Source organism: Spinacia oleracea, chromosome 4, assembly GCF_020520425.1.
Source record: "Spinacia oleracea cultivar Varoflay chromosome 4, BTI_SOV_V1, whole genome shotgun sequence".
NCBI lineage: Eukaryota > Viridiplantae > Streptophyta > Magnoliopsida > Caryophyllales > Amaranthaceae > Spinacia > Spinacia oleracea.
Genome location: NC_079490.1, coordinates 9,692,504 through 9,707,870, shown reverse-complemented (window position 1 = coordinate 9,707,870; position 15,367 = coordinate 9,692,504). Strand labels below are relative to the sequence as shown.

The following is a 15,367-nucleotide window of genomic DNA, read 5'->3' as shown; positions in this document are numbered from 1 at the left end:
TTTCATGGTATCAGTTAGCCTAGGGCAAAATCACTTCATCTCTTTCATCCTCTCTTCCGCCGTGCCCTAAGCTCTCCTTTCTCACCTCCGCCCACTCTTCCTGTCAGCCATGTCTGACACAAAATCGTCCTTCCATCCCGCTCTTGCGGTCTCCAACATCAAGAACAACATTCCCATCGTTCTTGAAATGGAAAATGTCCAATATGCGACATGGGCGGAGTTATTCAAGATTCACGCACGTTCAAACAAGGTACTCCATCACATTGTCACACCAGAACACGGCACGGTCAAGACACCGTCCACTGACGATGAGAAGGAGCTTTGGTCCACACTCGACGCAACGGTCTTACAGTGGATTTATTCCACCATCTCCACCGACCTCTTGCAAACTATTATTGAACCCGACTCAACGGCAATGGAAGCTTGGGGTAGGTTGCGTGACATATTCCAAGACAACAAAAACTCTCGTGCCGTCACTCTTGAGCAGGAATTTTCCCACACCTCTATGGAAGATTTCCCGAATGCTTCGGCTTACTGTCAAAGGCTCAAGGAGTTAGCTGATCAACTGAAGAACGTCGGAGCACCGGTAAGTAATGACCGTTTGGTTCTTCAATTAGTTGCAGGACTCACCGAAGCCTATAATGGCGTCGGCACCTTGCTGCGACAGAGCAACCCTTTGCCTCCTTTCTACCAGGCTCGATCAATGCTCACACTGGAGGAAGCGGGATTGGCCAAAAAGGCCGCCATAGGAGCTCCTTGCGCCATGGTTGCAGCCGCGCCCAGGGATGCTGATGATGCTCCACAACTCTCGTCCTACCCGGACAACCGTGGTAATGGGGGAGGCAAGAAGGGCAGCCACCGAAATTATGATGGTAAAAACAACCGCGGCGGCGGCCGGGGCGGTGGCAAGGGTGGCAGACATGGTGGAGGCAGCAACACCCATGGTGGGGGGCGTGGTGGTAACCACTCGGGGCAGCAACAACAATCCGGGTATCAACAGGGGAATGGTGCTCAAACTATGCCTTGGCCTTGGCAGTGGCCTTGGCCCATTCCCCCTTGTCCATATTGTTAGGCTATGATACATATGACACTACATAGATCATGCGGAAACAACCATTAACCCAGGACAACATATTATTTACACATAATCATATAGCATAATTTAGATGCATACTCTTTGTTGCGTGCCCTCCCTAGCTGCGCCCGAACCGAACAAGAACAAGTCTTTTAGGACTCCAAGTGTCGTCCCTCCGTAGATAGTCCACAGCACGTCCGGATCCGCCTTAAGATTGACCAACTAGAATCGCCCTTAAGGTACTAGAAAATTTCGGCACTTTTGAGCAAGATGTGTGTTTGATTTTCTCTCAAAAAACTCACTTTTGAATACTTTGAAACTTGTGTATAAATTATGACCCCTAGGCCTTTATTTATAGAGTTATGGAAAAGGAATCGTAATCCTAGTAGGATACGAATTAATTGAAATTAGAATCCTACATGAATTCTATTTAATTAATTTATCCAATTAGGAATAGTAATTTAATCATACACTGACTCTTGCAGATTCAGGAATCACGCATGAGCACAAACTCACACACACACGGCAGCCACAAGGGCTGCCCATGCGCGTGCGAGCAGCAGCCCACGCAGCACGGCCCACGCATCCGTGGCCCTTGGCGCGCGCTGGGCTTGTGGCGTGCGTGCTTGCTGGGCGATGGCCCGGCTTCGTGCTGGGCCTTCGTCCGGCAGGCCTCGTCCGATGCTAATTCGTACGATACGCTTCCGATTAAATTTCCATTTCCGGAATCTATTTCCGATACGAACAATATTTAATATTTCCGATTCCGGAATTAATTTCCGTTTCGAACAAATATTTAATATTTCCGTTTCCGGAATTATTTTCCGATTCCGGTAATATTTCCGATTCTGACAATATTTCCGTTTCCGGCAATATTTCCGATTCTGGTAATATTTCCATTTCCAATAATATTTTCCGATACGTACCATGTTTCCGTTTCCGGCAACATCTACGACTTGGATAATATTCATATTTCCGACACGATCCATATTTCCGTTTCCGGCAATATCATCGTTTCCGGAGTATTCATTTCTTGCCTGTGACGATCTTAGCTCCCACTGAAACCAAGATCCGTCGGTTCCGAATATTCATAGATGGAGTATTTAATGCCATTAAATACTTGATCCGTTTACGTACTATTTGTGTGACCCTACGGGTTCAGTCAAGAGTAAGCTGTGGATTAATATCATTAATTCCACTTGAACTGAAGCGGCCTCTAGCTAGGCATTCAGCTCACTTGATCTCACTGAATTATTAACTTGTTAATTAATACTGAACCGCATTTATTAGACTTAACATAGAATGCATACTTGGACCAAGGGCATTATTTCCTTCAGTCTCCCACTTGTCCTTAGGGACAAGTGTGCATTTCCTAATTCCTTTGTCGCTCGATGCTTGCTCTTGAACATAAGGTAAGAGTTGTCATCCTTATTATGTCCAGAGGTGTTCCTCGGTTTCAGAGTTCAACTGATCAAATAAACAGATAATCATAGCCTATGATTCATCCGAGCACGGCCATGCATTTTACAGTTTCTAGCTCTCCGAGTGGCCTTGTACAACTTTTAAGCATCTCATCCCGATTTATGGGAGGACAATCCCAATCTTGCGATCTTGAGATTAGACTTCGTTTGATAGGTGATTACCTGAGCGTTGCCTTTATAGCCTCCTTTTACGGTGCGACGGTTGGTCAACGTCAAAGCAACTAGTTCTCAAACAAGTAATCTCAAATTACTCAGGTATTGAGGATTTAGTGTCTAATAATTTAATGAAATTTACTTATGACAGACTTTCATCTCTTACAGTAAAGTTTCATAGGTCTTGTCCGATACTAGTCTTCCCAAAGTAAGTATCTATGCAAATGATTATGACATTGCCATGTCCACATAGTTCAAGAAACAGAACTACTAGTCATCTTGCATTCTAATCGTCTAACGTTTTCTATGCGTCCAATTTTATAGAAAACTCCGATTAGGGACCATTTTCAACCTTTGACATTCAAGTTCACTTGATAGACATTTCTTAGTCACAGGACTGGTCCTGACAGTCTATCTTGAATATTTCGTCAAATTTGAAGGGACTCATCATTTAATACTAAACCAAGATTAAATGGAATATGAAAATACATTTCATATATGATAAATGTTCAACCCCAATGTTTTACAACCATGGGCCTCAAACCCATTTTCTAAAACAATTCATGGAATTCAAAGCTATGCTTGATTTCCAGTGCTACAACGTGAGTGTTGCTTCTCACTTGTTGCATAGGTTTAGTTATCATGCTTTGCCAATCTTAACATCCTTTTCATCGAATGTTCTTTGAGATATGATGATAAGATCTTTTCGAGTTTGTTTATTATGTGATCTAGTCTTTCTTACTACATTAGTGGTTCTACGCATTTTGCAATGAAGAACCATTAAGTTAGCAGACGTTTTTCTTGCTTCAAGAGTGGTTCCACGCATTTTTCAATGAAGAACCATCAAGCCAGCAGATAGGTGATCTACCCAAGTTCAGTGAAGAACTTTAAACAACCCTGTTTTATTGCTTCTTAGGCAATAATTACTTTTACTTCAACTGCATAGGTTGCTAGTGATGCTTTGTTTGGATTTACCTATCCAAGCAGTTCATAGATATGTGGAAGACTCTCCAACTATATCTTAGAACATAGAAATTAATATTTTAATTTCCCACGCAACAACTCATGGTCTCCAATCCATGTTGCCATTTCAAAACACGATGCTCTATAGCTCGTCCTTATCAATGGTTAACTCCAAAGGGTCTTGCTTGATCCTTTGCCAGTGTTTATGCGTGTAGCATCAATATTTAGCGTATCTTTATTTCCTTGAATCAAGAACTATTCCTATGTACCTTTTCAAGTACCATAAGTATTCTTGGTCTCAATCTAGTTGATCTTCACTTAGATCAATAGAGATTGGTATATGTTCGTCATGCCTTAAAGTCATACGATACGTTTTTGGCGATCCTCATATTATATCATACATGATAAATTCTTTTGCAGAATAATTCCAAATTGAATTCTATTCATGTAACTTTAGCTCATTCAATTTTAGTAGATACTGAATCCAGCTAAATTCTTTGACATATAATATAGGTTAAGAATCTCATTTAGACTCTTTGATGTTTAACTTAGTAAATGCTTATACATAGTTCAAACATTCTTTACTTAGATTTATTCACATGGGTCGAATATCTCCAATGGAGACTTTCGTGTTTGATTTAGTAAATGCCATTACTTAATCTAAAACAATATCATAAGATCTTTGTGAATAGATCTTAATACCCAGTATGTACTAAGTTTCGCCTTGGTCCGTCATTGATGAATAATCTCAAATCTAAGTATTTAGCATTTGAATGTTATTTCACAATAGAGAGATATGTGTGTGATACACATAGGACCAAATAAGTTTTTATGTACTCCCACTAAACTTCTTATATATCTATAAGAATCATGTACATTTTATGAAACTAAAATACTTATTAGCTTCACTAAAATACATTTCTAATTCCCAATTGCTTGCTTAAATCTGTACTTTAGATTTCATAAGCTAGCTTTCTTTTTCAAGCATTTATTTGGATCCACAAATTCTATGACATACCATGTACATATTGTATTCCATCATTTGATTGAGGAATACGTTTTGTCATCCAATTGCCATATGTACCAATATGCAATCATTGCTTGAATTATAGACTTAAGCATTACGATTTTGCATGAGGTTTCAACACAATCCATGCCATGAATTTGCTTGTAACCTTTAGCAACTAATCTAGCTTTGTGTGTGAACACAATTCCATGTTTGATGGTTTTTATCCTTAAAACAAACTTGCAACCAATAGGTGTGAAACTATTCTTGCAAATCAACAAAATTTCAATTTTGTCATCAAAACATTGAGTATGTTTTATGGCCTCTAACCATTTAAAACATTTGAGTCTATATATGGCCTCTAACCATTTTAGGGAATTTGGGTTTCGTCATAGCTTTCTTACAAGTCACAAACTCATTAATCTATATGATAATAGTTTGACTGCAAGTTGTAGGTTTCTTCACTATTTAATAGAAGAATCTCATAGTTTCATTGACCTGATCTCTATGTTTCTTCACTATCTAATAGAAGAATCTCATAGTTTCAGTGACTTGAATTCTATGCCTACTTGGGTATAGAACATCAAACAATAGAATATCAATAGCCACTTGAAAGTCCTTTGAATATTCTGTTCTCCTTGAAGCACTTGTAAAGTCTTCTAAGAGATGTCTATTCTTTAAAGCCACTTCTAAAGTCCTTAAAGAATAAGTTCGGATTTTCTGAAGCACTTCGAAAAGCCTCCGGAATGTCCGTTTATGTTTGTTGTTCGTCTCGAAGACTTTCGAGGTCTATTTTCTCCCACTTGTCATTTTGGAAACGAATCTCTAAAAGGACATTATTTCGAGCAAACAAACATTATGTTCTCAAAAATTCGTGGTAGAAACAATACCCTTGTGTCTCATTTGAATAAATCACAATGAAACATATATCTATACTTGGGCCTTAGTTTGTCGAATGACAAACACTAAGCTCCCACTGAGTTTTGCAACTCTCTAGATATATTTTATGAAAAGTTATTCTGAAATTACTTTTCAATAGCTTTGACGAATTTGGTTTAGTTTGGTGGTAGTTGAGCATTTTGTTTTAGAAATTATAGGAAAAGTCTTTATGATTCATCATTGATCGAATCAAGTACTAATCGACTTCGATCATTCCAACTTAGATATGCCATATCTTATGGACCTAGATTGTGAAATTACAACACACAATCATTGATGATCATATTTGGTCTCAAGTAATCATCAACATGATCTAACCTAGATCTTTATGATTTCTTGCCAAGTGGATTTTATACTTCTGAATCTTTGAACTAGCCAAACAGATTCAACTTATATCACATTTGAGTAAATAAACCTATATTCACTCAAATCCATGTGAAATAATAAAGTCATAAAACCTTTCTTTAGCTTTGAACTCTATCGTCTAGGCGTTCTAACAATAGTTCATATTCTTTGTTACTTTCAACAAGTAAGACTTGCTTGTCTTAAGTTGATCTAGAAACCAACCAACTTTCAAAAAGTCCATCAAAATAGAGTTTGTGAATGTTAACTTGTTGATATGGTCTAAGCAACAATGCCAAAGATGAATGGAACTCAAATCAAGGGTTTGATTTGAACCTAGTAAAGTTCTTTAAAGAGTTGTTTGTTTTAATCAAGCATATTAACTCAACCTGTAATTGACCATTTCATTCAAATAAACAAACAAACAAGCATTGTTTTTGTTCTTCTGAATGTGAGTCTTTCTGTGTTTGAAGCAGAAATTTAGGTATGCTGATTATGGAACAAAATAGCCATTAAGTTCCAGCCTTTGAAAGGACTTAAAACAAACTAGATGACCCTACAACTAATGTAGCATTGCCATGCTTCATTTCCCACTTGTAGGTCATTAGTGTATCCTAGCTTCCATTGTTTGAGTTATTACCGAAGTAAGAACCTCAAGCGGTATATGATACCAAGGAAGTTTGATTGCTAGGTCACTTCTCTTTAAACATAAACTTATAGGTAGAAACGGAATCGTAAATTCCTTTCATTTGTTCCTTGTTTTCCTATTTCTTGTACCCTTTCTTATAGTCTTAAGAATTGAATTCTTTAGTGTTGACTTTTATACTTTGTTAGACATGTCCAATGTCACCAACAAGGTTCTTTACCATTTTAATTTATGTTGAATATTTGTTTCAACTAGATGATCTTACCAGAAGCTTCTAAAGTTCTCTAAGTATCGATCTATTCGAATGTCTAGGGACTAGACTCATTCGAGAATTAAATGGACAAAGATATTAGGTTGTTAACCATTGGTAAAGCTGAGCGTTTAAGCTCAATGCTTTATGATCTCAAAACTACAGTGTATTTTGAATTCACAAGCACCAATTGGTTTGCCATTCGATTTTGATATTCGAAAACAACCATAAAAGTCGATATAAGAAACGTACATTTTAAATTGCTCACTTTCTCTCTTTTCCGTGAATCGTTCTTGGATTCACTACCAATCGAGGAAATTTACTGTTACCTTTCTAAAAGGATTTATTGCAGTGCAAGATATTTAATTATAAACAATAATTAAAACATACATTGAAGCATGCAAAGTCTAAACATTTATCATGAATAATAACTTGAAATTAAAGCAACCATGCAATTCAAACAAGTTATTAGCATTTTATTCGAATTTATTGTTCCGGCAGGTGTGAATAAAATGATTCCAAGATCCTAAAATCATTGAAGAACTAAGCACAGTTTGTCGACTTAATCCTAGAACATCTTAGGTAAGCAAAAGCCTTTTGCTAATAGTCTAGAAACTATTCTTGGTTGATAGGTACGTCTAAGAACTTGTTAGGTAAACCTATCGATTTTGCCACGACATAAAAGGACTCCTTACTTATATCGTTGAGTTTCACCAAAACTAACATGTACTCACAATTATTTGTGTACCTTGCCCCTTTAGGACCAATAAGTAACACCTCGCTGAGCGAAAACTATTACTAGATTGATGTAAAGGATATCCAAGCAAGTGTATATTTTGGCATGGCACCTTTTAACTCAATTTTTTAAGTTTGGAACTTAAGGCTCTTACTATGTTGGTTAGATTTTAAGTGAACTAAAATCCTTAATCATGCAACATAATCAAGCTTTTGATCTCATGCATTTTAAGACATATTTAAAACAATAAATAACTTAAAACATGCATAAGATATTTGTGATCTAGTATGGCCCGACTTCATCTTGAAGCTTTGACTTCAAAGTCCGTCTTGAAAATCTCCGTGGGAGGCACCATTTTCTTCAAATAGGATAAGCTATAACTAATTACAACTATTTGATGGTTCGCAGACCATATTTGAATTGAAAAATAACTTTGGTACTTTAGACCAATTACATTCAAATTAATGGTACGCAGACCATATTTTCTATCCTATTTGGGCCATACTAGTCACTTCATAACCTGCAAAATAGTACATATACAATATATACCATTCACCCATTCATTATCATGAATGGCCCACATAGCTGGTTAGTAAAACACATTATGCATCACGTAAACATTTGCAGCAATTAATCAAGGGCACCAATAATCTACCAATTATTCAGTCCTTATTAATTCTAATCGAGTTGTTTTAACCTTAAGGATTTGTAGACCTAATCAAGAGTTTATGACTAAAAAGCGCTCCCACTTAAACCAATAAATTCATATGCTTTACCAATTTTAAACATAAAAATGTATTTCTAGTCTAACCGGAAACATACAAATTTAATTAAAATTTAAAGCTCATATCAATTTATAATTGAATCCAAAAATTTAATTTAATTTCAGTCGTATTTAAATTAATTCATGATTTTAATTTTAGTAAAATAATTAGAATAAATAACATTTATTATAATTATAATATTCAAAATTAAAATCCAAGAAAATAATTCAAATTATTAATTTTAAAATTAATTAAAATTACGTGAACTGAAATTTTCAAATTAAACATTCAAAACGATCTAATCGTAACGCAAACACCCTACGCGTTGCACGCCCATGGACCGTACGCACACAGCCATTGCTGGCTATGTGCGCGCAGCTCATGCGCTCGTCGCATAGCTGCTGCTGTCCTATCGCAAGCCTCCGCACAGCGCCCCATCGCACGCGAGCTATCGCTCGCAGTGCGCGCGCGCGAGATCGCTCGCTGGGCGCGCTGGCTCGCTCGCTGTGCGCGCGAGCCATCGCTCGCTGGGGCGCGACATCGCTCGCTGGGCGGGCGACATCGCGCGCTGCGCGCGCGAGCCATCGCTCGCTGGGGCGCGACATCGCTCGCTGGGCGAGCGACATCGCGCGCTGCGCGCGCGAGCAGTGCTGGGCGCGGCGCTCGTGGCACGCGAGCTTGCGCTCGCTGCGCGCGAGGCTGCGCGCACTTGTGCGAGGCAGCGCGCGTTGTGGCGCAGCTCGCTTGCTGCCCACACGCGACTGCCTTGGCTCGCCCTTCGCCCACGCCCATTCGTTCATTGCTCGTGGCACACGACACAAGGCAGGGCTGCTGCCTTGTGCTCGTGCACTACGCCCTTGCTCATTGCATTCGTGCCGCACGGGCGACGAGCTCCCTTGCTCGTCGTCGCATGCCCGCATTATACAACACCCCTTAAGGGTAACACGAAGCGTCCATTGCTTCGTGCGTGCAAGTTATTTGAACGAATCGCATAAAAATTTAAAATTTATATTTAAAATTAATGACAAATTAATAAATATTATTAATTTCATAATTTTAGGGCGAAAAATCGAAAATTTATTATCCAATTGATTTCCGATTGATATGGATTCAAGTCTAGGTCATAAAAATTTAAAATTTATCGTAAATTTACAATTTTTATGGTGGTTTTTAATCATAGGTTTCTAATTAAATTACAATTAATTATGAAAATCAAATTAATTCTAAATTATTATAATTTTCAACAAATTAATCATAATTACAAATTAGATTGCATAATTAACAAGACTAGGCATTCAAACTTGTTAAACATATGCAGTAGGTCAATCAAAAATTCAAGATTTATCAACAGGAATCGCAAATATTTAATTTAACATCTTAAATTTACGAAATTTTGCATTCGAAAAACTAAAACCTTCGAAAAGTCATAGCTAGGCTTCGAATTTGAGAATTCTGGGTTCGGCAGAAAAATACTATTTTTGTCAAAATTTTAGAATGCCTTTTACATGCGGAATTGACACAAAAATCACTCAATTCGGATGAGTAATGAAGAAACTGCCGAAAAACTGCGTACATATATTTAAATAAACGCAATTTGCAATTAATTAACAATTACGAAAATTAATCACCCCTTTTAATTCTTGCAAATTTGTAATATTTAACCATGTTCATGCAATTTAGATTATGAAAATAATAAGGGGCTCGTGATACCACTGTTAGGCTATGATACATATGACACTACATAGATCATGCGGAAACAACCATTAACCCAGGACAACATATTATTTACACATAATCATATAGCATAATTTAGATGCATACTCTTTGTTGCGTGCCCTCCCTAGCTGCGCCCGAACCGAACAAGAACAAGTCTTTTAGGACTCCAAGTGTCGTCCCTCCGTAGATAGTCCACAGCACGTCCGGATCCGCCTTAAGATTGACCAACTAGAATCGCCCTTAAGGTACTAGAAAATTTCGGCACTTTTGAGCAAGATGTGTGTTTGATTTTCTCTCAAAAAACTCACTTTTGAATACTTTGAAACTTGTGTATAAATTATGACCCCTAGGCCTTTATTTATAGAGTTATGGAAAAGGAATCGTAATCCTAGTAGGATACGAATTAATTGAAATTAGAATCCTACATGAATTCTATTTAATTAATTTATCCAATTAGGAATAGTAATTTAATCATACACTGACTCTTGCAGATTCAGGAATCACGCATGAGCACAAACTCACACACACACGGCAGCCACAAGGGCTGCCCATGCGCGTGCGAGCAGCAGCCCACGCAGCACGGCCCACGCATCCGTGGCCCTTGGCGCGCGCTGGGCTTGTGGCGTGCGTGCTTGCTGGGCGATGGCCCGGCTTCGTGCTGGGCCTTCGTCCGGCAGGCCTCGTCCGATGCTAATTCGTACGATACGCTTCCGATTAAATTTCCATTTCCGGAATCTATTTCCGATACGAACAATATTTAATATTTCCGATTCCGGAATTAATTTCTGTTTCGAACAAATATTTAATATTTCCGTTTCCGGAATTATTTTCCGATTCCGGTAATATTTCCGATTCTGACAATATTTCCGTTTCCGGCAATATTTCCGATTCTGGTAATATTTCCATTTCCAATAATATTTTCCGATACGTACCATGTTTCCGTTTCCGGCAACATCTACGACTTGGATAATATTCATATTTCCGACACGATCCATATTTCCGTTTCCGGCAATATCATCGTTTCCGGAGTATTCATTTCTTGCCTGTGACGATCTTAGCTCCCACTGAAACCAAGATCCGCCGGTTCCGAATATTCATAGATGGAGTATTTAATGCCATTAAATACTTGATCCGTTTACGTACTATTTGTGTGACCCTACGGGTTCAGTCAAGAGTAAGCTGTGGATTAATATCATTAATTCCACTTGAACTGAAGCGGCCTCTAGCTAGGCATTCAGCTCACTTGATCTCACTGAATTATTAACTTGTTAATTAATACTGAACCGCATTTATTAGACTTAACATAGAATGCATACTTGGACCAAGGGCATTATTTCCTTCACATATCCAGTGGCTAATTGGGCCAAGCCCAATGCAAATCAGAAGCAGGCAGGAATACTTGGGCCATTTCCTCAAGCTTTCACAGCAACAGGACCACAAACTCCCACCGATATCGAAGCCGCGATGCACACTCTTGGTCTTAACCCACCGGATGCAAATTGGTACATGGATACCGGAGCCACTTCTCATATGACATCCGGGCAAGGTAATCTCTCGTCTTATTTCAATTTGAGCAAAAATCGTGGCATAATTGTTGGTAATGGTCATTCAATTCCAATTCATGGTTACGGTCACACCAATTTGCCCCCCCCCACACCCACCATTGGTTTTGAATAATGTCCTTCATGCTCCTAAATTAATTAAAAATTTAGTTTCCGTAAGGAAATTCACTACCGATAATTCTGTTTGTGTTGAATTTGATCCATTTGGGTTTTCTGTGAAGGATTTTCAGACGGGGTTGCAACTAATGAGATGTGATAGCCGGGGAGATCTTTATCCCATCACTACCACAACACAAGCCACTCCATCCACTTTTGCTGCTTTATCTTCCTCTTTATGGCATGAACGTTTGGGCCATCCGGGAGCACTTGTTCTTGACTCCCTTAGAAAGAATAAAATTATTGAGTGTAATCGAACTCGTGGTCTTGGTTTTTGTTCTTCCTGTCCTCTAGGGAAGCATATTAAACTGCCTTTGTTGCTTCTAATTCTCGTACTATGTTGCCATTTGATATTTTGCATTGTGATCTTTGGACATCTCCTGTTTTGAGCTCTTCTGGGCACCGTTACTATATGTTGTTGTTGGATGATTACTCTAATTTCTTGTGGACATTTCCTTTGTCAAAAAAATCACAAGTTTATTCCACATTTTTAGCTTTTAGAGCCTTCATCCGTACTCAATTTGAACGGGAGGTAAAAAATATTCAATGTGATAATGGGAGGGAATTTGATAATGGGCAGTTTTGGGAATTTTGTAAGGTCAATGGCTTGTCTTTTCGTCTCTCATGCCCTCATACATCACCCCAAAATGGGAAGGCCGAGAGAAAAATTCGAACCATTAATAATATTGTTCGCACATTACTAGCTCATGCATCTTTACCCCCCTCCTTTTGGCATCATGCATTATACATGGCAACATACCTACTTAATATCCTCCCAAGCAAGGTGATAAGCTATAACTCTCCCCTAAAAATCCTCTACCACAAAGACCCTTCTTATTCTCATCTACGGGTTTTTGGGTGTTTATGCTACCCCTTATTTCCATCCACCACTATACATAAACTACAACCTCGGTCCACTCCGTGTGTATTTTTGGGGTATCCTTCTCATCATCGTGGCTACAAATGCTATGATCTTTCCTCCAATAAAATCATCATAAGTCGCCACGTCATCTTCGATGAAACTCAATTTCCGTTCTCCAAGGCCTACACTCCCACCCCTACTTCTTATACTTTTATGGATGATGGCCTTGCTCCATATATTGTCCAACAATTGGCCCAAAATGCAGCTGGCCAGGCCCAAACATCACATCCACCTTCACCAAGCTGTAGTGATTCAGCTTATACACCTCATACATCTCATGTGCAGCCCAGCCCACAATCAATTACACCATCCAGCCCACCAAGTCAGCAAACCCCAATATTACCCATCACCCCTGGCAGTCCTCTTACTGGGCCCAATCTAGACACACAGGCCCACTCCCCTGCAAACCTCATGAACTGCCCAGCAACAGAAGGGCCAGCACGACCTTCTCCCAGCCCAACACGGGAACAACCCAATCCACTTCTGCCCATCCAACCTCAAACATCTGAAGCTACTAGACCGGTTACTCGTAGTCAACGGGGGATATTTAAACCAAAAGCCCATTTTAATTTACACTCTTGTGTTGGTAAATCCCCTTTACCCCGTAACCCGGTGTCGGCCCTCCGTGACCCGAATTGGAAAATGGCTATGGATGATGAATATAATGCTCTTATTGCAAATAAGACGTGGGAATTGGTGCCCCGTCCACCTAATGTTAATGTGATTCGATCTATGTGGATATTTACTCATAAGGAAAAATCTGATGGTTCCTTTGAGAGGCATAAAGCCCGTCTTGTAGGTGATGGTGCAGGTCAACAGGTTGGCGTGGATTGTGGCGAGACTTTCAGTCCGGTGGTCAAACCGGCCACAATTCGCATTGTGCTTAGTATTGCTCTCTCTAAAGCATGGTCCATCCATCAACTGGACGTAAAAAATGCCTTTTTACATGGTGACCTCAAGGAGACCGTCTATATGCACCAACCATTGGGGTTCAAAGACTCCCGTTTTCCTCATCATGTGTGTTTGTTGAAAAAGTCTCTGTATGGGCTCAAACAAGCACCTCGGGCTTGGTACAAAAGGTTTGCAGACTATGTCACTTCCCTTGGCTTTTCTAATAGCAAAGCAGATCAATCATTGTTCATATACAGTAAAGGCAAGTCCATTGCTTACATTTTGCTTTATGTGGATGATATAATTTTAACAGCATCGTCTGATGAACTTCGCAAGTCTATCATTTCTCTCCTCAGCTCGGAGTTTGCAATGAAAGACTTGGGGCAGTTAAGTTATTTTCTGGGTATTGCTGTCACTCACCATGCAGGTGGTCTATTCTTATCTCAAAGAAAGTATGCATCAGAGATTATTGAACGAGCTGGCATGTCGGCCTGTAAGCCATCTCCCACACCGGTTGATACTAAACCGAAGATGAGTGCCAAGACAAGTCCACCATGCGACGACCCATCTCACTATCGCAGTCTTGCTGGAGCACTTCAATATCTCACTTTTACGAGGCCCGATATCACCTATGCCGTACAACAAGTCTGCTTATTTATGCATGATCCGAGAGAAGAACACATGCATGCCCTCAAGCGAATAGTGCGCTACATTAAGGGCACTATTGATCATGGCTTACAACTATATCCTTCTTCGATTTCAGCTCTCGTTTCTTACACTGATGCGGATTGGGGTGGATGTCCGGATACCCGACGATCGACGTCTGGATATTGTGTGTTTCTCGGTGATAACCTGGTCTCTTGGTCTGCTAAAAGGCAAGCTACTTTATCTCGTTCTAGTGCTGAGGCAGAGTACCGCGGAGTTGCAAATGTAGTTTCCGAATCATGTTGGTTACGTAATCTTTTATTGGAGCTTCTTTGTCCCATTCAGAAAGCTACATTGGTCTATTGTGATAATGTTAGTGCGATTTATTTATCCGGCAATCCAGTCCAACATCAGCGCACTAAACATATTGAGATGGATATTCATTTTGTACGTGAAAAGGTTGCTCGCGGACATGTACGTGTTTTACATGTGCCATCTCGATACCAGATAGCAGACATCTTTACTAAGGGGCTTCCCTTGGTATTATTTGAAGACTTTCGGGACAGTCTCAGCGTTCGCCAACCTCCCGCTTCGACTGAGGGGGTATGTTAGAATAAATGTAAATAATCTTGGTAAATATTATAATTGATAGAGTGTATCAATTAGAATAATTAGAATATCGTGATTGAGAGATTGTATCATAATTAGAATATTGTGATTGAGAGAATCACTCCATAACAGTAGCAATCAATCACGTATCTTTAGCCAAGATATTATGTATATAAGCATAGTTTGTAATATTGATTAATCAAGGAAATATCTTCTTTCAATTAGGTTATGGAAACAAGGGTTTGTTGCCTTAATCTCCTATTTATATGAAGACTACAAACTTGGCGCTCAAGGTATAGAATATATTAGACGCGCAAAAAGAAGAGTATTTGCAAAGGACTCTGCGCTTCGCCTAAACTTTCCTTAATTTTGCTAATTTTTTAGTTAAATTAGTTGGTGATCGATATTAACAAGAACATCTACTTCGTATTTCCTTTTCACATTACCTAGGTTTTTATACATATATAAAAAAATACAGTGATTTAGATCTTGTTATATTATCTCAAAACAT

At 39.2% G+C, this 15,367-nt stretch overlaps 1 protein-coding gene across 1 annotated transcript; it reads left to right on the top strand.

Annotated features, from left to right (window-relative positions):
- LOC110780396 (uncharacterized) lies at positions 1-1,072 on the top strand. Its single transcript, XM_021984796.2, has one exon. The coding sequence runs from the start codon at positions 110-112 to the stop codon at positions 1,070-1,072; it is 963 nt and encodes a 320-aa protein (XP_021840488.1). The 5' UTR covers positions 1-109.
- The last annotated feature ends 14,295 nt before the right edge of the window (positions 1,073-15,367 follow it).